The 21,317-nt window shown below is 46.3% G+C and overlaps 1 protein-coding gene across 1 annotated transcript in view; it reads left to right on the top strand.

The window, feature by feature from the left end:
* Window positions 1-5,611: 5,611 nt before the first annotated feature.
* The window catches only part of col11a1a (collagen, type XI, alpha 1a), a 53,885-nt gene continuing 38,179 nt past the window's right edge, over window positions 5,612-21,317 (top strand). The window contains exons 1-8 of the mRNA XM_029148105.3: window positions 5,612-6,085; window positions 9,841-10,005; window positions 10,231-10,444; window positions 12,392-12,554; window positions 16,121-16,246; window positions 17,685-17,774; window positions 18,814-18,912; window positions 19,977-20,255. Coding sequence (XP_029003938.1) covers window positions 5,971-6,085; window positions 9,841-10,005; window positions 10,231-10,444; window positions 12,392-12,554; window positions 16,121-16,246; window positions 17,685-17,774; window positions 18,814-18,912; window positions 19,977-20,255 — 1,251 coding nt within the window. The 5' untranslated portion in view covers window positions 5,612-5,970. The remainder of the gene's footprint in view (window positions 6,086-9,840; window positions 10,006-10,230; window positions 10,445-12,391; window positions 12,555-16,120; window positions 16,247-17,684; window positions 17,775-18,813; window positions 18,913-19,976; window positions 20,256-21,317) is intronic.

Raw genomic sequence — 21,317 nt, 5'->3', positions numbered from 1 at the left:
TGGCAACAAAATCAGACATTTATACTAAAGAGGCTGGACCTACTGCACATGACCTTTCTAAAATGTTGAAGAGGTAAACCACCCTACTTTATAAAAAACTAAAAACAAACAAAATATAACCAATCAATGTTCTGCGACAATTTAGAAAAAAAAACTGAACATTCTAATTGTTTAAACAGTCACTTACACACCTGAACACCCTTTAGTCAGAATATTAAGAATCATTACATGATCCAGGTAATTGCACATTATTATTGCTGTGTGATTAAAGGTTTTCTTATCTTTCTTATCTTATTTTATCTTATTTTATCTTTTGTTAGTGATGTTAGTAATGTCCATCATGGTGCACACTAATACACAAACTGAAACAAAAAAACTGCGCGATGAGATTTGCCCAACGGTCCCACACCGTTACATTTTAGCCAGCAGGTGTCAGCCTCACCATGTGCAATGACAGCAGGACTCCTTCTTGACTTTTCAGATAGATGTAGGGTAAAATTTAATTGCTTCCTTCAACCACGTGTACTGTATTAAAAACTACTGGAAAAACAATTTAATACCACCAGCACAAACGTTATTAGTAACTTATAGCGTCATCTCTAAGTAAAAAATGCACCTTTTTCCGAAGAGATCAAGAGAAATAACTTGTGGGTTCATGCTTATCTGTTCTGTATCACAGACAGTTAAGACCAGCATCCTGCTCCATGTTGGGCTCCAGCTCCACATCCCCACCCCCAACTAACTCTCTCCTACACTTCTCGAGATGCCTCCAAATTCCTGACCAAATGAAGCCTTTGAGGAGCGATGCGAGGGCATTCCTCGTCAGGGGGACACAATGCCCCCTTTCACCGTGGCCTGGCTCCGAAATTTCACAGGTGATGGGAGTGTATGGCAGACACTCGATCCTCCTCCTTCCCTTCCGAGGTGATGTGTCGGAGTGTGAGGGGAGAGAGATGCTGATTGGAGGTATAGTGGAATGTTGTATACGATAATTCTGCAGGAACATGAAGCATGTTGTTCTTTTACATGACCCTCTGGGTGATCTTTTAACTTCACACTTCACATGCACCTGAACTAGTCATCACCGTGCAAAGTTGATCCATCAAGCCTATTGCCAAATATATCTCTAAGAACCACACATAAACAATAATTAATGGTTTAGCTCAGTCTGACACTCACGTTTCAACAGACGAGAAGCCTAAATTCCCACCGTGATGAGATACAGGCAGAGGTCAGCAGCATCTGGAATGTCCTGCTTTGGACATCATACTGCAGGAGTGTGTCCTGTTAGCCATCTTCAGCCCACAAACTCAATCATCTAATAATAGACTGTACTGAATGATACAGTAAAAACGATAACGATAATACGATAACATATAAAAAGCAGTTTACCGCACCTCCCAGCTTTACGCAAAGATGTGATGGTAATATTGCGCTCTTTCTTCTTCTGTAATTATTTTGATTGTGACGTTGGCCACTAGTTTGTTTACAATGGCTGCCACATGCATAAGGTCTACACTCTATTATGTGGTTGTCCAGAAGATTCCTGCATCAGATGATAAAATCACTTCTGACAGTTTCTATTTGTGATTTTAGGGGGAACTATTAGTTGAAACCTACCAAGACACAGTCCTGGGATTAAAGTAGAATAAAAGGTAAATTTTTTGCCATTAATGTCATGGGCCACTGTTAAAACAAAGTACTGTATATCATAAAGAAAGTTCAGAGAAGGACTTGGGACGTGTTCCTACAGCCCTGCTCAGCTCCCATATAGTTCAATGTGTTCCCTCACTACGCTAACACACACCAGACAGTAAATCCAGGTCATGGCCAGGTTTTAAATGGACTCTTTCATGACTGGGGCAGCGATCGTAGCGATGGAGGCCCCTGTGGTGGGATAGAGTGTGTTTCCAGTGGCCCCAGTGAAAACTGCTCAGCAAAGCCTGCGCTGTAGGTGCTGAGTTTATCGTGACTCCATGAACTCATCACACTGGAAACTTCATTTGTTTAAATAGAATCCAATTTTCGTATTTTAAATGCTGCACAGGTGACCTGGATGATAAAACGTTATGGTGCGACAAAGGTGAAGGTCTGAAGTGTTTCCCACTGACTGGTTCCAGGGTTAATTTGGTGCCTCCACACTGTCTTAATATTGCTGACAGCACTCAGGCTCTGCGCTCCTTCCTCTTCCTGTCTGACCGTTTAACGCTGCGCATGTGTGTGCGTTTGACAAAGTCCATTTGTCAGATGGGTGTAGAATGCCAGCACACGATGACTTGGCCTTCAAGCCTCTGCCCAGTCAGCTCTCAGCCTGGCTGGTCAGGTTACAGACCTGTACAAGCTAATGGAGCCACTGAATTACTATACATGTCCACAAAGTGGTGACTTCATCAAATATGAACGATTACTATCAAAATGACATAAAATAGAAAGAATAGAACATCTGGAGTCAGAGTTTGAATGTGTAAACGCAGCTTTGCTGGCCTTTTCTGATATACAGCAACCCTGTTGCACTGTAAAAGGTCATGTTCACATAAAGCGGTCTGTTCATGAGTCACAGTGCTGCAGCCATTCTTTGTCACTTGTCCTGTTTCATTTGTGTCAGAGTGGACGTCGCCGTATGTCGCCAGGACGAGCCTCTCGAGCACTGGAGACGTGTGCTCTACAGATGTGCCATATTGTAAGTATTAAGATTATGAATATTGTATATGTAGCAGCGGTTATTTGTCTGATTCTGCTCTGAGGGAAAACAGCTGCTCATGTTTTGCATGTCTTCTTTTTTACGCACAATCCTCCTTGTTAATAAACTATTTGAAAAGGAATAAATCTGTCCCAGTAAAGAATTATGCTGTGTTGATACTGAGCAGAATACACAGAATCTGAGAACATGAACGCTGACGATGTGTGCAGTATATGACGTGTGTATGAGCTGATCGGTTCAGTCTGACATAATATGAACTGTTTAAGCTGCACCTTCCAGTCAGCACTTGATGAATGGGGATGTGGAGGAAATGGTGGTTTATATGGTACGTACTGTAGGTCCAGTATCAACACAAACATCCCAAACTAGATACCAGTCGTCAGGTTATGCTTCATTTTGGTACTAAAGGCACATGAAGACAGTGATCTTCTGTCATTCTCCAGGTGAAACTGGACTCCAGATAAACACACTATTTACGTCTGCCCAGTGTTCATAGTTCTGCCCTAAATGCCTCTCTGTGTTTAATGTAATGAGGGCCCTGTGTTGAGGCAGCCTGTGCTTCCATTGGACAGGCTCAAACCGGTCCTTGTGTTTACCCGTCCAGTCTCTTCCTGGCCACGTATGAGCAGGCTTCATGGAGAAAGAAGGTGAGGAGTGTGCAGTCGGTGTCACCCGCCCTGGAAGCGCTGCCGGGGGTGAGGGGAGGTCAGGAGTCCAGGCTCGAGGAATGCACCGTGGCCGTGGACTGGTGACCACAGCAGGATGGAAGGATTTGCAGCATAATGGCTCAGGGTCAACGTGAGAGATGTAGGACCCAAAAATGAATTCACTCCAAATGCAAGAGTTTGTTCGAAGGACGTGGACGGAAGCAGTGAATGCTGCAGTAAGACAATGCTGAAGGTGGCAGACATCACATCCAAGACATCGCAGGTTACGCTGGTAATGACGTTCTTATTAATCACCATAACTGGAAAGTCTGAGTGGGCGAAACAACAACAATGGTGTTTTACCAGTTCAAGCTGACATGGAAGGATGTGATGATGCAGCTTTAGAACTTCTAAACCTTTCAATGTCATGTAATCATCTATAAACAACATACAAAAGAAATTACTCTGAACGTACAGCTCCATCAACACACAAATCTAATATTTATGGTTCATATTTATTCATACATACAACAATACATGTCACATGTGTTTCAGTCCCATGATGTCTAAATTTACCAATTGATACAAGATTAGAAAGTGTATGAATGCTAATGGAATGGTGTGGAAGCCAAACATAATGTTAGTGAAGAGAGGGAACCTTACTTGGCCCATTTGAGACAGAGGAGCAAAGAAAGAGGCCTTTATGCTCCCGAGGGCACCGTGTAAACAGTGACAGACAGTGGCCAGTGGTTGGAGTGTGCCTGTGAAGAGTGCTGCTGTTTTAGCACCATCTCAAGTAAAAGCAGTTACGTTGCTTGGGAAATGTGGAAGAAAATAAATTCAGCATAAATGATTTTGAATCCAGGTGTGGAGGTTCAGTTGACTTTGTTTTGTTATGTTGTCCTGCACAAAGTACTGGCAGATCATCCATCCATCTGTCCTAGATAGGGTTCACATAATATTGCTACTGTATGATTTTGTAGGTTAAAATGTCGTGGTATTAGTGAATCCTGCTGTTCTGCCGTTCTGTCGGCATCGATTTCTTCTGAGTGCTCTAGCTTCCTCCCACAGTCCCGAGACGTGCAATCAGATGAACCGGATATTCTAAATTGCTCCGATGGGCCATATAACAAACAACCTGAGGGGTTGTGAAGGACCTATTGGCATGGATCCTGCTTATATTGGTAGTAAGCGATCATGCAGTACTTTTACCGGCTTCATGATACTCCACCTGTGGCAGTAGCCACGTAGAAAAGAGCTCAGGATGGTTTGCAGAACAACTTATTCTTGTCATTATTGCGTTTGCATCTGTTGTCTTGGCACAGTTTCTTATCCGAGGAGGCAGTTTGCACAAAGGCTGATTTAAAAACGTGCCAACGTGACGGGAAACTCGCCAACGCTGAGACTTTCACGCGATGACTGCATAGAACGCAGTTGGATGCTGTGGGAACTACAGTGGACGTGCCCCATCCGCTTGCTGTAGCTGAGCACGTTTAGTTCATAACCTCACACCAGACGTGAAAACTTCTCGGAGGAACAGGGGGATTGTGTGGTTGCGGGCGCACTGGCAGCACGAAGGAGGCACGCGCTTTGTTCCGCGTCCAGAGTCACTTCATCCCACAGGAAATCAAAGCGGCGCACTTCGATTTGCTCGGGAGCCTCGCCGTCCCTGAGGCTGCCATCTGTCGCCCGGGCAGCGCCGAGGCTTCTGCTGGAGCGGGCCGAGCGATACGAGGAGCTGCCCGTCCCCTGGAATGACCCCTGCTTCCCAAGGGAAGACTCCGACCCCCTGCAGCCCCTGCGTGGTTGTCCGAGCGTGCATTTAGGTCAACCTGCCTTTGTTTCAGAATGGTGTCGCGGTGGTTTGCAGGAGTGCAGTTATCACAGGCGTAATTGAAGTCTATCAGTCAACCTGCTCGGTAATAAGGATATCAACACTCTTAAGCTAGATTTAAATGGAAATAAGTTTAGAAAAAGTGTTATAATAATCAGTGAGTTTAATGCTTGTATATTAATTTGCCATAATATTTTTCCACCAGGAGTCTTTACATGACTATGCTATTACACAACATATTACATATTTTCATTTCCCAGGACAAATATTGGGCCAAAAGGCAGGAAACTCGAAGTTTCTAGTTCAGTAAAGGTTTTAGAACTCAACCCCACTAGAAAGCAGCCTGCGTGCCATCTGCGCCAGCGCTGCGCTTTTCCCGTCGCTCCTCAGAGGCGGGCACACATGAGGGGCGCCCTCCGCGGCTAATGGGTGGACCCGAAGGAGAGTTTCCAGCCCCGTGATTTGCTAATCGGGGGCCGCTTCCCTTGTCCGTCCCCTGTAATCGGGACCCTGGTTTGTGGAGCTCGGCCAGCCCTCCTGCCGGCGGACGCGTCAAGTGCACGGACGGCGCCGCGCGTTGTGGTTAAAGCCCGACTGCCTCCACTGTGAAGGCTGGGCACCGGGAAGGAGCATCGGGGGCCTCGCTGCGGCTGAGAGAAGAGGCTGAAACTCCCCACGCATGGCTTTTTTGTAGGAAAGTTTCCATCGTCACTTGGGATTGTGGACGGGACGTCGTCGAGAATCACCTGAAGTCGCCCAGAAGTTGTACTCGCTCGGGGCGCCCGACCATGGAGATGCAGAGGTGGTCCACCAGGTGGAAAACGAAAAGGTGGCTAATGGATCCCACTCTAAGCGCGTTCATCACTTTAGCCCTGGTTCTACAGGCGACCCGTGTCGACGCAGGTAAGCGCTTCAGGAACCCAAGTCCTGTATTGAACTTTGCGTGAAAGTGAGACGGAGCGGCGATGGGAGCCGATGATGGAGATCGAGCGATTCGCCCGGATGCAGTCGCGCTATCTTGGGTTCACGCACAAATACGCACGTGTTTTTCCAGCTTTCCACCGTAGGCGCTGCATTAAGGCGAGAGCACGTACCGGGCGTGACGCCTAAAGCGTAGGTGCACATGCTCAAGTGGACGGTAGAACCCTGGTCTCCGGAGCTAATTGGCCAAAACACCGCGTTCAGTGCCGCGTAGTTCACCGCGGGCCGACTTTACGCATGAATGGAAGGAGGCAGATGAAACACCTGACTGTGGAGAAATTCCTCCCGAGCCGCTGGTGTGTGCTTTTACGGACTCGGGGAAACACAACGGCGTCTTTGTTGTTTTCCCGGGATTCGCTTTGGCCGGAGAGGAACCAGGTGTGACTCGAACCGCGGTTCGGTGGGTTCGTGTCGCCAGGTGGGATCTGGTGGTCGGAGCGCTCAGACGGTGAAGCCGTCTCTGGATGAAGGCCGGCGATGGCTGCTTGTTTGTACAGAATGCGTGTCTGTGGGGCCAAGTGGCAGGTTCACCCTATCTCCACAGTGGCCCGGTCCACACTGAAGCCCAAACGCCCCCCACCCGAGCCACGGACCTGCAGCCCACCCCACCCCACCCCACCCTCCTCAGTGCCCGGCTCTTCCCCTCAACTTTGCACCTAGATGTTTGCTCTGCTACAGGACAAGGACGTGTTGTGTGAGCGGTGGGAATGCTTCCCCCACTAAGTACTGAGCAGTTATTTGATGACGGCCCTTCTCGTACCTCCCTATGATTTCAGAGCCTTCAAAGAGCAGCTCTGCATATGGGGTTTGCCTGCAGCCATAATGACCAGAGTCACAGGGTTCGGGATTACAGAGGCCTGTCATCTTATTCTATAGACAAATCTATACTGAATTATTGTTGCTTTAAGGTCCAAGTGCAGATTTAGCGTCTGGTCTCCAGATCGGAAGTTGAGCCTTATTAGAAACAAGGAGCATTTACTTCAGCTGTAATGAAGTGAACCTCACCTTGCTTTATTGATATTACATATTTTGGATAAATTGTTGTTTCTTTTATCGCCTGATATCCCAATCTCGCATGATTAGTGGCTGCTCTGAACAACAGATTCACCACCCCTCGTCGCCTTTAAATCTCAAGTGTTGCGCTGGAGGCTCTGTGTACCGGTGTCTCTGTGAGTTTTCTCCTGAGCTCTTTATGGCCGTCAGATCTGTTTCTGCAGGGTGCCCTCTCCATCTAGCGGTGTACAGACACGTTTCCTCAGCCCCCGGGGCGCAGGCTCAGATGTGCATTCCAGCAGACACACTTAGCATTTTCGGAGATCTCTGCCTGATGTGCTCGGCTGGGGCCCTCGGCTAAGCGGCCCAGTCCCGGTCCCCCGGCCCGGCTGAAGCTGCCGTTGGACCACGGGGCCGTTTATGTCTGCATACGAGCTTAATTAATGCAAACGTTTTTCAAAGAGGGCAAAAAGAAAAAAAAGTTGCTGCATCTTTGCATTTTTTGGATCAAAAATGTGAAAGCTCCAGCTGCGATTCATTGGGAGGCAGGCGGTGACAGGAGTTAATGAAAGGAAATGCAATGGAGGAAAAGTGGAGGTAAACGTGCTTTGAAAAACTGGGTAGGCCTCAGTGAAGTTTCCTTGGTGTGACACCGACATAAAGCCGTCTTGTTTTAGCCGGCAGCGTGGTGGAAGGTGAAGGAAGGGAGAGGGAGGGGGGCGGGGGTGGTGTACGAGGAGAGACATTCAGGCTGAAGATATTATTAGAGTCTCAGGGAGCTGTAGGTGAAAAGGTCCCTGTCTGTCTGCCAGCCAACTTCACCGTTCTGTTAAGATATAAGGTCCGAGGGTCACAGGAGATGATTATCGCTGTGTGTGAACCAGAATAGTGTGAACACACTGTTTACATCCATGTGAACACACATCGATGGGGCTGGTATCATTTCTGTGTCTTGCTGCTCCTTTGCATAATGATAATGAGGCCAACCATAAACAAACAGAGGCGGTGCCCCCCCCCCCCCTCCACACCACCTGCTCAACCCACCAAGGCCGATTCACACAAGCCCATCACATGCGCTCCTGTTAACTCTTAATGAAGCGGCCGTGTTCACACCTTGGTGTGAGGGTCGTGGCCGGGCCAGGTCGCCACATCTGGAACACACCAGTCTAGTTGGTTGAACCCAAAGCCTAGTTGACTGTGCTTCACCCTCACAAGACAAAAAAGCCATGTTGTCTTCACTGATGCAGCGCTCTGGTTCTACTCAGCTGTTTGGTTTTAGGTCATTTGCACTTATCCTGTGCCCTTTGCTGTAGTTGGAGTTATGCTGCGTGCTGTCTTGCCAAATCATCATTTACACACAGTTCATTGCAGATGTCACATAAGATGCTCATGGAGTCCGTGTGTATGAGCAGCACGTCCATGTTCCCTATGGCCAGATTCAAAGACAATCCTGTCCCCAAACCAAAAGCTTCTTTGGACAGGACTCGGTTTGCTTCTTGTCACAACTGGAACATTAACCAAAACCATTTTTAACATCGCATTTCATCAAGAAGTGGAAGAGACATCAGGAGTGATTTGACCCACACATGCCAACCCACAACAGTGGCTTTAGAGCCTTCAGGAAAAGAGGCTTGTAGTGCTTTCAGGCTTGATTTTCTATCCTACAAAAACAGATTAGTGCCATTTAACAGTCTGCCATTGTATCGTCTGGTTCAGAATCTGGTTCGCTCTGTGGACTGAAGCCAAATCTCTATGTTTGACTTCATTCCTGGAAGCCTTAAGGACAAGTGGACTGTGTTGTTAAAGTAATGCCTGGTGCTAGCGTGGTACATCAGGTGCAGCAGGATGCTGGTCTCTCCTGTATCAGGTTCACCAGGCTAAGGAGTGTTTTGATGAAGAGGCATAATTATAATGCTTTTCCCATGGGCCTCTGGGAGCTTGCACGGGCCACACGGGCTTCTTTATGTAAAGCGCATCAGACTGCAGAAAATGGAAAAAGCCTTATCAAGGTAAAACTATCCAGGTGTTACAGGACTAGATCTGTGTCGGCACATTGTCCATTATGCTTCGACTGATGCATTTCCTGTTTCTGTGCGAGTAGAAGGAAATGTTCCGTCGCTCACTGAAACGTTTGCGGCTCTTCACCTGCACCTTTGGTTCTTAGCCTGTAAGTCAGCAATGCACATGGCTTCCAGCAGAATCCCGGCTCAAAATAAATAAACCCAGAAGTGAATTCACCTACTGGCCGACAGCTGTGAGGTCCCACCCTGACTCAGGCCTTCTCTGATTGGTGCTCTTGCTCTGCAGCTTTACAAGGAAATGTCTCTGCTCTGCTGCCAGGCTGCTTAATGAGTCTGGGCCTTTGATGGAACCCTCCACATATAAATGTGCCATTATGTTCACCGGCATTAGCTAAAAACTAGCTAAAACTGAAATAATTCTACTCTTGTTAACTTTTTTGACCATTCAATGATGTGATATAATGCATCAGGGACTATGTGACAAATCATACTTGCTGGGTTAAAACATGTGCTACCAGGAGCCATGCAGTGTATTCATTGTACCATAACTTACCTTAAGCATCTGAATATCAAATATGTTATTACATAGTTGTGTTGATGAACCAAATCGCACCTACACCCATATTCTTTAACCTGACTGATGTTTTATTTCCTTCTGAACAGTGGAACCAGTGGATGTCCTAAAAGTATTAGATTTTCAAAATTACCCCGAAGGAGTGACGAAAACATCCGGATTTTGCACAAACCGAAGAGCTTCAAAGCCGGACTCAGCTTTCAGGGTTTCAAAGCGGATCCAGATCACGGCCCCCACCGCACAGCTATTCCCTGGTAAGATGTGTCGCGTGTAATGCTTTTCAAAGGGGATCCTGCTTCTGGTTCTGATGTTTAGGATGTAGCGCTGAGCAAATGGTTTTGGTTTAAACCCTGCTGCGGAAGCAAGGAATGAAACATTTGCAACAATTTACATTCACATGATTTTAGTGTAAAGTTTGATCATCGCTGATTCTGAAAGTCGCGACTGAGTATTTGCATCTTCTCTGCTGCTTCGTGTAGGAGGTGTTTTCCCTGAGGACTTCTCCATCCTGACCACGCTGCGCCCCAAAGCGGGCCTTCAGTCCTTCCTGCTGTCCATCTACAATGGGCAGGGAGTCCAGCAGCTGGGCGTGGAGGTGGGGCGCTCGCCGGTGTTCCTGTATGAGGATCAGACTGGGAAACCGGTCCCAGAGGAATACCCCCTGTTCAGTTCCCTCAACCTCGCTGATGGAAAGTACGTGAAAGCGCAGCCACACCGTCACATGCGCACCGGTCCGTCCTCTGTCAGACTGAGATTCAAAATGCAAGGGAGGAGAGGAGACGTTATCATCAACATCTAGTTCGTTTCCCATGAGGACTCGTTTCATTTAACTCACTTCTTTGCGTCAACCTTTTCTTCTTGATGCAACAACCCAAATCTTGCCATTGTTGCACCACAGGTGCTCATCACCGGCTTATCCAGCCCATCAGGGGTCTGCAGTCACCGAGGCAGGTCAGAGGCAGGGAGACACTGGATTGTTGAGGCACAGCGGGGGCTGCTATGGGCAACCTGACCTCATCCATGAACTCAGTGCCTCTGTTATTTTAGAGAGGGAGGGAAAGGACAGAGGGGAAACAGGCAGCCCCCTAAACTTCCTTGTGGACCTTGAACCTTTTTGGATTACCTCACTTAACCATCCTACCCTTTCAGCATAAACCTGATTATCTGCTCCCAGGTTCAGAAATGCCAGAACATTCAGTGAGAGCTTCAGTTTAGCCGGCGTAAGCCAGAATGCAGGGGAGGCTGGAAGAAACAAACACAGCTCTGGGAACATGGGTTATATACGTGATAACATCTTCCTCTGTTATTAAAGATTAGGCCTCACCGAACATTTTATGAAATCATAGCTTGGTCACTATATTGTTTACTTACTTAATGTACATTCTTCAAAGTCAAAGTGAAGAGAAAGACCGCAGGGAGCGTTTCCAATGCGCCTCTCAGCTGTTTTGTCCGGCGTGTGGTTTTTGTGGCGCTCTCCACAGAACGAGGTTTCACCACATCTTGCTCTGGATACGTTCCAGCTTCAGGCTTCATTTAAATCTTCAGGGACTCCAGCTCAGTCAAAAGTCCCTGTTGATGGATTCTTTGTTACTAAGATGCTCGAGCAGACTGGCACAATGACGATATTGATGAGGTGAAAAGGCGCATTATCCCTTTATATTCAGAGAATGGGGGATTTCTGGGCTGCCGTGGTGGGTTCTGATGCTCTTATGCACAGGGTTACTTTGTTTCAGGTCTTAATATAGAAGTTTGAGCAATAGTTTAAACCTGTTGGAGTCAATTTGTTTTTCTGTGATATACAGTGAACTGTAATCCTTCCTGTTATACTGCTAAGCTCGGGCAGGACTTACGTCTTCTCTAAGCTCCGCTGCCTGCCCTGGAATGCTGTGTACGCACGATACCGCTTTCCTCCAGCATCTCCATTTAAGACAAAGATGCAGCGTACGCATCAGACACGTTCGCCTGCACCTGGTGATGAACGGACGCCGCCACCTCGAGCCGCGCCGGTGCTGGGTCTCATCTTCCACCTCGGAACAATGTTTTGACTGTGTGTCTCCTGCTCTGGCAGGAGCGGCCCTCCTCCATCTTGACACACACTTTTCACAATGTTCACCGTGTCTGTCATGCCGAGTAACCCAGAAGGAGGATTAAGTCTGGAGTTTAATGAGTGTAATCCTGTGTTAAACAGGGCCAAAGTGTGGGGGCAAGAATGTGGTCCACGGCTGCCTGGTATGCAACAGTCCTGACAAGGTCCACAGGCAAAGGAGATGTCAGACTCACGTGTGACCCTACTTAACACGTTGAACGCACAAAACCCCATTTCCAGAGAGTTGGGAGGTTTTTAAATTCATGCAAAGAAAGTGTTTTTGTAGTATTTTGCAGGCAAATAAACCCCAAAAAGTAAATAGGTTGCTGGATTTAGGAGTGATTGGTTTGTATTAGGACACGGTCAGGCTCAGTCAGGCACTGCGTCCTGCCGAGGTGTGATCGTAACAGAGATGAGCTTCACCAACACTAAAGAGGAGGGATCCGCACTGGTCCCAGCCCGGTTGCTGGTTGCCGCACCTTTCACTGATAACCTATGGACAGTCCACGCTCGGCCGCCTCACTGCTCACTGTGCTTGCTGTGCTGTCGCCCAGGTGGCACCGCGTGGCCATCAGTGTGGAGAAGAAGTCGGTCACCATCATCGCAGACTGTCAGAAGAAGATCACCAAGGCCCTTCACAGGAGCGACCACGCCTCCATCGACACCGGCGGCTTCACGGCGTTTGGCACCAGGCTTCTGGACGAAGGGGTTTATCAGGTAAGAACTTCAGTCTCTGGATCAGTTTGACTTGTTTCAGACATAAAGGACAGGCTGCTTGGCGTTAACTGCAGGATCATGTTTCTATATCATGGCTGTCGCAGTTCGCACTGGAGCTTCGCATGGTGGAGTATGGGGAATCTTGGCCTGGTTGAAACTCTGGTTGAGACGCTTGAATTGAGTTTTTAATCTGATGATTTGCGTGAAATGGTGACTAACACAAACAGTTATTTTTAGTTGTGATGTGCAGCATTATAAACTGTATTTACAATATTTTATATTTAAATAGGCTTTGACATCATGGGCTCCAGCGTTTGTAAATAACGACAGTCTAAACTTCTGTGGTCCTCACTGAATGATGTCTTCATCGCGGACAAAGCAGCCATTACATGTGTGTAGTGTCATATCAGTTAACAAAGGGCTATTTTTAACTGGTTTTATAAGCAGATTTGTTTTCATATCAGCTGTCAGCTTCCATTAGATTTATGAAAGGGGCCCTCAACGGTGTTTTCCAGCCAGGGGTTGGAAAGGCTGAACACAGGAGCCATGAGTCAGGAACAGGGTCGTTTTCTGTGTGGTTCTTGGAACAGATCTCCTGTCTGTTCTCTGTCCCTGCGCTCCTCAGAGATCCACAGCGCTCGATGCATGCTGGGATGTACAGGGGCAGGAAATACCGCAGCCTGGGGCCTTCGAGCCAGTGCCTATAATTAGTTGGTAAAACGTTGGATTCTCAATTAGACCTGGTTTCTTAGTTTCATTTGAGCTCATGAAATATTTGAGCTATAGAAATATTTGAGTACGTGAGTTCTGTCCTGTACATGATCTTAGTCTGTAACTCTAACTTTCTTTACAGCTACTTCCAAAGTTAAGGCTTTACTCAACTGTTCAACCAGTGCGGTAGATGTGTGTATAAATTCTAGATGTCAGATTCACTAATAGTAAAACACGTGCTCAGTTAATTATATTTGCGTGCACTGGTTTTTCTCAGCCATTCGTGTCGTACCTACATCGTACCTCCCATGGGAGGCAGCCACCGTTGCAAAGGCATCTGATTCAGATGAAAGGCCGTCTTTCATTGCCCAGGCAGGGCTTCCTCCATTCCTCACCCTCTCCCCGTTCACCACCTTCTCCTCCCCCTCGGCCCTCCCCACCCTGAGTCCTTCCTACCGTGCCAAAGCCATGAGACTGTCTATTCATGTCTGGCTGAGGGTACCTGTCTGAATGAGGCTTGCGCATACATACCTGCCTATTCCCTCAATGCCTGGGTAGCAAACACTCAGTTTGCCTCAGCGAACGGCTGTTGGGGTCCGGGCGTTGCGTTCCCTGTGGCAGCAGGACTACCTGAAGATTATTGGGTCTAAAACACATCACATGATGATGTGGTTAAATGGTTTAGAGTCTGCAAGCCTGGATTGGTAATACCTGTAATAATATAATTCTTCGACTGTCCAATGTGGAAGCTCCATTTGCAGTTCCCTGCTCTGTTCTCCCCACTAGCTGGTATTGACTGTGGGAGGGACTGATTGCTGTGTGGGACTGTCTAATTATAGTGAGTCATGGTCGAACCAAAGGTATGTAGCCCTTGGCAAAGGTACGTCAAAGGAGCTACGATGACAGTGACTTGTGTTCTGATTTGGTCAGTGATGCCCTGATCTTGCCTTTTATCCGTCTATCTGTCCATTCTGACCACTCCCAACAGGCAGAAAATGCATCCTGAGCTCTGCAGTGTCGCCAAATGCAGCAGGAGGCGGAGATCCGCCCCTCAGCTGTTGATCGTGACCTGGGTTACCGTCCTCTATTTCCTCACTGACCTCTGACCCTGTCTGGCTCTGCTCTGCTTGCTGAGCCTGTGTCTAACATGTACAGTGCCGTAGCCAGCAGGGTCATATTTTAGAGCCCTGGATTTGCTCCAAGTTGCCAGAGGCTTTTATCTCAGCAGTCCTCAATGGAAGACAGGCTGAGGCCTCGGTATAACCCCCCCCCAGGTACCTCAGCACAAAACGGCTTTTACCATCCCAGGTGCTTTCTGTAAAGCCCTGCCTGTCTATCTCTGGATCCTTATGGTGTTCCCTTTCTCTGATGACATCAGCTCCTCAGTTGTTTCTTCTTCAGACTCTGAATAGTTTCTTGTGTGTTCATTCTTAGCTGCAGTTGGTTTCTGCTGGAAATTGGAATAATAAATGTATGTACAGTAGGCAGGTTCATGTGAGTGTAGTAAATGTTGTTTTTGTTTGTTTTGCTCCACATAGATCAGACATCAGACGCGATTTAATTACGCATGGTCCAACTACCAGGGTTCAGTCTCTCTGTGTGGCTTGTAGGAACATACATGTTATACATGTCTACTCGACTCAGGACAATAACGCATAATTTAAAAGTAAATATGTGAGATACTGGAGACTAACCCATGTTACTACTAGATCAGATGACTTCACCAGAAGGTGCCAAACCAGTAATTATGCAAAAACACCACGATAAGATCAGACTGTCAGACTCAGGAATGAAGCAGAAATTCTTGAGTTGAGGCTGACAAAGCATGACGGTTCCGGGCAGGTAGGGGTTCACATCCACTGTCCTGCTGTTGACTGACTGTATGAAACGGTATTTTTAGAAATGTGTTGTGCCGGAGAGAAAAATGTTTAAGTTTAAGGCAGCATTTGACCCAGAGGGACAGAGGTGGGGATCTCACCTGACAGATGTTGACCAATGGTTCTACTGTTTTAAGCAGCACTGCTTGTTTTCTCACAAGACAAGCCTTTATACATTTGTGTTTGTACGAGCTACAGTAGATGTTAAGGGTCTCGCACAAACACGCGCACACACACACACAAACACACATTCTCTGACAAGTTGTAGCGCGCGTCAGTCTCTTGGGCTTCACTGCCAATCTTCCGTCTGCATAGTGTCCCAGCTGGCACCTGGATTTCACCCCTAGGTCGCCTGTAACTTCACCCTCCATTATTAGGTGTAGAAGCTATTTGTTGATATTTGTTGATGATGTTTATGTTTATTTATATGCAGTAGTTTAACCCCACAGAACACAGAAGTACACCTACTGGATACACTATACTGTATAAAAAACACAACAAATTACTGGACATGTGTTGAATTTATATGTATAACAATACAAACACAGCAAACATTTGCACTGTTATAAGGACTTGTCAAGCGTTAATTGGAACAATGGAGTCTCACATGGCTCTGCCAGCTGTTGTTTGTGTCTTGATGATACTTATTGTTGATTTGATTTCCTGAGGTAAACCTCAGCAGTAATAATACTCATTTTCCCAGGGTTTCCTCCCTGCACCATGTGGACTCAGTGGGGTGTGTGTCCCGCTGTTTAATCACACATGAGGGGGAATTTACTGTGCCAGACTCTCTAAGTGTGGGACTCATGAGATCACATCTGTAATTTGAGATTTACATCAACGCCGCCTTTACCTTAAGTCTGTGCAAGACGAGACGTGAGCGTCAGTAGCTCCGTGTAGCCCCATCTCGTGTGCTGCTCATGCTATTGATATTAGAACTAACTGCTGTACATGTGTGTCTTTGACGGCTCTGTGCAGGGCGACATCCAGCAACTTCTGATTGTGGCTGATCCACAAGCAGCGTATGATTACTGTGAACACTACAGCCCAGACTGTGACACCCCTCACGGCGAGTCCCTCCAGGCCCAGGAACCCGAGAACCAGGTGAGCCATGTAGGAGGGGCTGGGGTTAGTGACAGCAACAGCAAAAGCAACAGAAACAGCAAAAGCAACAGCAACAGCAACAGCAACAACAGCAACAGAAACAGAAACAGCAACAGAAACAGCAACAGAAACAGAAACAGAAACTGCAAAAGCAACTGCAACAGCAACTGAAACAGCAACAGAAACAGCAACAACAACAACAACAACAGCAACAGTATTGTGAAACAGTAGTACTGTACTGTACATGCACTAACATGCTTTTTTGTGTCTTCATGTCTTCATGTTTTTTTGGCCTGGAAACTGATGCGTCAGTGTGTGAGCAGAAATCAGATTTCATCTTTCAATAAAGACAAATTATAAGATCAAATAAAGCCAAAAGATCAAATAAGGGTAATACAATAAAATCGATGTGCTGTACAGTACGTTCAGACTGGACTACAGCTACTATACTATACCCACAGTAGACTTGTACTTGTACCAGCTACACACGTACATTTGCATCATTTTATTCCTTCTTATTATAGAAACATACAAGCCAACACCAGGAAGCCAGCTTAGTTTAAGGCACTTCACAGCCTCCTTTTTCCTCCTCTGTGCATACTGTAGCCTCTGCTTAATGTTGCAGTATAAAGTCAATAAATTTGCAGCTGTTTCCAACAAGAGGAACTACGTAGGTGGAAAAGGCAGTTAAGGACAGAGGAATGCATTAAACCTGTCTGAGTGGATTTAAAAGCTCACTCGTCTTTCATATTGTGGGCTGATTAACGATTATCATTGCTCACCTGAAGTACTGAATAGTGTGGGTACCTGAACCTACAGCTGATGTTTCAAAATGCACCTGCTACACACCCAGCCAGTCAGAACTGAAGAAGACTTAAAGTATGGCAGCAACTGACAATAAAGAGTGAGTGAGTAGTTTTCCCTTCCCATTGTTGAGCAACACATCTGACAGAATGTGCTCTTAGTCTAAATCAGACACCTTCAATCAGTTCAAAGTAGAGTGGACATACAGGATGCAGCTGGTTTGGTCATGTTGTTTTCATTTGTTTTATGAGCTTTTAAACATCCATCTGCTGACGTCCTGCCTGGCCCAGACCCACATCACTCATTTCTCATTTTCCTTTGTTCAGCATATTGACACAATCATCTAACTGACATTTTTTTGTTGTGATCTGATTTAATTCAATCAATTGTATTGATGTTCAATTTTAATACTTTTAGTATAAACCATAAAATATTATTCTTTTATACTGTTGCATAATATAATTCCTTTACTGCAGCTTTTGTGATACTGTTATTATAAACCTTGTGATTATAGATGGTATGAAATAGTTTAATTGATGATATGTACTGTTCTACTGTCTTCCTGGTGAAATAACACCCCTGCCCTCTCTCTCTCTCTCTCTCTCTCTCGCTCTCTCTCTCTCTCTCTCTCTAGTATGGTACTGATCTAGACTACAAAGAATTCTATGACTACTCTGTGGGACCCACAGACGCTGTTCCAACTGATGAGTATTATGAACCACAGGTAAATGAACGAAAGAAAAGAATCACTTTTTGTCATTCACGTCCCCTGTTCCTCACCTTGTCTGCATGTTGTGTGTTGTGTTTACGTGCACATCAAGCCAGCTTTTTGTCCATACGTAACCAAACATTAGAAGACTGACCAGTACTTAAAGACCATTCACCTGCTTTGTCACAGCAGAAAAGTGCGTGCATGTCAACACACACGTTGGTGTCAGTCATCCTTTTGTCTCTTGTGTGAGGCTTCTGCCTTTTCTACTGGAAAAATCTACTTTGAGTGTTTTTTGCAATACAGCATGTCTTTAAAACTGTTGTTTACATTATGGTATAGAAATAACATTTAATAATTAGTATAACCACCATTGCTGTGAGTGTTGAGGCTTTGTGTTGCTCAAGGCACATACTGTGTTTAGTTGCATCAGTCAGTATGTCTGTTCCCAAAAGGCACAGTCGTCGATTGTTTTACAGCAGCAACAGCCAACTGTCATGTCATTTAAATGTACTGTACAGTCACATTGGCTCTGACAGTTGAGTTGGTCAAGTCTGTACAAATGTCGCGGATTGTGCCTTGAAATCATTCCCACTTATGACTGTTCCATGTTTGTCTTGGTGTTCTTTGTCGCCGCCACCTCTTCCAGAGAAAGAAACGTAGTGTCTCCATGAAAAAGAAGAGGAGCAGAAAGTCCCTCAGTAAAACTAAGAGCAAGCCCCTAAAGTTCTTGTCTGGCACAAAATCACCGGCTAAAACGTTTGTCCCTAAGAAGAAGCGTCAGATTCCTGGCTACCAGGCCACGGCGCCCGCACGACCCAGAGGCACTTTTAGGGTAAACGTCCAAGTTAAGGAAAGAGCGTATCTCATCAAGATCTTCCCGTCCTTAACTCCGAAGGGAAAATCTGTGATGCCGGAGCTCCCTAACCTCTTCTGTGTAGAAGTAGCAGAGTCTGTAGCGAGCTTGAGAGGCCCCCTAGCAAATAACTCCTGGTGTGAGCCGTTGTGTTAACCCCCGCTTTATTCTTCTTTCCTTTTTTCCAACATGACTCAGCTAAACAATGTAGAAGGAGATTACAATACAGACAATGACTACGGAACGGTAGATGGTACTCAGACTCAGTCGCCCTTTGCCACGAGTGAACCTTATGAGGTAAGGCTTATTCTCTCCTACGTTAAACCAACAGTGTTGAGTGTGTTTGGAAGTGTAAAAGTGGAAGATATGAGCCAAGGAAGCACGTGGTATGACAAAGACACAGCGATTCAACTGAATCCACGTGTCAGTTTTTAAAAGCTACAAAAACCACCTGATCCACCTGTTCCAAGTGGAACATCGTGGAGGTTGTTTGTAGCTTTAACATGAGATGAGACGCTATGGGCTGAAAGTGTGAAGAAGCTGTTACTAAGGTCTGTACGGTGCATTAATGAATAGAAACGTGTTACACTTAGACTATTTAGGCCTTAGTGATATAACATTTGCAGTCAGTGCTTGGTTTGTGTCATCCGGACGAAGGGGGTGGTTTGAACCAGACTTGCAGCCTCATTAAGGGTTAAAAGAGGATAATTATAGCAGAAGCTCTCTGAGCCGGAGCCGTTTAGAGTAAACACTAATAGAGATTACCAGTCGCCCTGTGGTTCATCGCATCAAGAGCCTGGTTTTGATCAGTAGTTGAAAGAACTATGATCAGCAAGGCTTCCTACAGCAGCTATAAGCATGAGCTGTCTACCGCACTGTCTGACAAAGTGGATGCAATTATACAGACACTGTCAAATCATTTAGGAGGTCAATCGATCCAAATAAGAAAATGTGTAACTGCATCCATTTTGTTGCTTCTAAAAGCAAAATCAAAAATCAACAAACCAAAAGTGATTCAAGGTCAATGTGGTTGTAGTAGTTGTGAGAAATGCACAGTGTTGCTGTAAACAGAACTTCAGCTGGTACCTCTGCACAGCTACTATAGTCTGATGCTAGGTCAGATGGGGATGCTAATGTCTCCTGTATTTCAGCCTTTCCTGTCCAGTACAGAAAGGTTAAAACAATAACACTTTATTTATTCCTTTGAGACATCTTTACTCTGGGGATTCATAAGGTGTTTATAATGGTTGTGAATAATCAGAAATCTGCTTCATTAACATTAAACATAGATTGCTGAGATGCTTAATTAACACCCTTATTTGCTCACCATTCCCCCCTCATCCTCCTTGCTTGGCTACAAGGCCGTGGAGGAGGATGGTGTCGGTGCTTACGCCACCGAGGCCGCCCCCGCAGCCCCAGAGCCCGCCGTTGTCCCGGAAACAGCGGACAACCCGGACAGCGCTGCTGAAGGATATGACTTTAAGGAGTATGACCTGAAGGAGTATGACTTGGGGGAGGGAGACAACAGGTTGTATGATTACGGGGCGTATGATGAGTACGGCACGGCCCTGCCCAAACCCGCGGCGGCCCGCGATGACGAGGTGGGGCCCGGGGTGGCCGCCGAAACCGACGAGAGCACCGTGAGTATCACCGCGCTGAGCTGGCGAGCGAGGGGTGTGTGCATGATGGACACGCGCTACTGGCTCTGTGCACGTCTCCCTAGTGGTTCACATCTGTCGTGTGTGTGCTTGGTGGTCTGTTAAGCGCGTGGTGAGGGACCCTGCATGCACCCTGTTATCCAGGCAGACGATACAGCCCAGTGTGTGCACAGACATGGAAATGATTGACACTTGCGCGGTAATCACTACTGTATCTTTCAACTTCCCATCTCTGGACTCTACAATCAGCGCGTATCAGCCCGAGCAGCCTTTCAGCAGCTGGATGTGATCTCTTCGCCCCCTGCTGTCATTTTAACTAGCAGCCTGTCCATGACATAGCCCTGATTGCACTCACACGCAGCTGTATTCGCGGCCTTATGGTTCCACTCTCTTCTTCTTACGCCCAGATTCCTAAACACGTCCCCTACCAACAGTGTCATCGTGGGTCATCTAGCTGGTCTAAATGTTTAAAGAAGCTCAGCGCTTTAGGTCCGTCGCTGGTCCGACGTAATCAATCACTGTTTTGTGTTTGTGTACTTTTGACCACTGTGAATCAGGTGGTCTTGTATGTACACACACATACACCCCTCCCCCCATCTTTAACCAGCTGTACACAAAACACACCAGGCACCTTCACTAGGACTGATTAAAGCACAGCTGTAATGTTTTTCATGCACGTTCTAAAACTGAACCAGAAATTCAGCCTATGCATTCATTTACTAGACACAATGATCCAAACAAAGTAAACAAATGCCAATAATGAAAATATTTAGAAGATGAAATTAGAGTCAGGTATTTCAGTGTGATTACAATCAGCAGTTAGCCTGATGGCAACATGCTGTAGGTTTGGAGAGGTGAGCTGTGGCTCGATCGAAGGAGTTGTTAATGACGGGTTCCACAGCAGCTTGTGTACATGAACCACATCAAACACCAGCAGAGATCACACTAGACCCAGGCTTTTAAAGGTCCAGGATGCCACAGAGAAACCCAGGGTAACATTCAGGTTATATTTACTATTCATAGCACTAATAATACTAATAATAT

The sequence above is a fragment of the Betta splendens genome, chromosome 4, assembly GCF_900634795.4.
Source record: "Betta splendens chromosome 4, fBetSpl5.4, whole genome shotgun sequence".
Taxonomy (NCBI): domain Eukaryota; kingdom Metazoa; phylum Chordata; class Actinopteri; order Anabantiformes; family Osphronemidae; genus Betta; species Betta splendens.
This window is presented reverse-complemented; position numbering and strand designations above follow the sequence as displayed.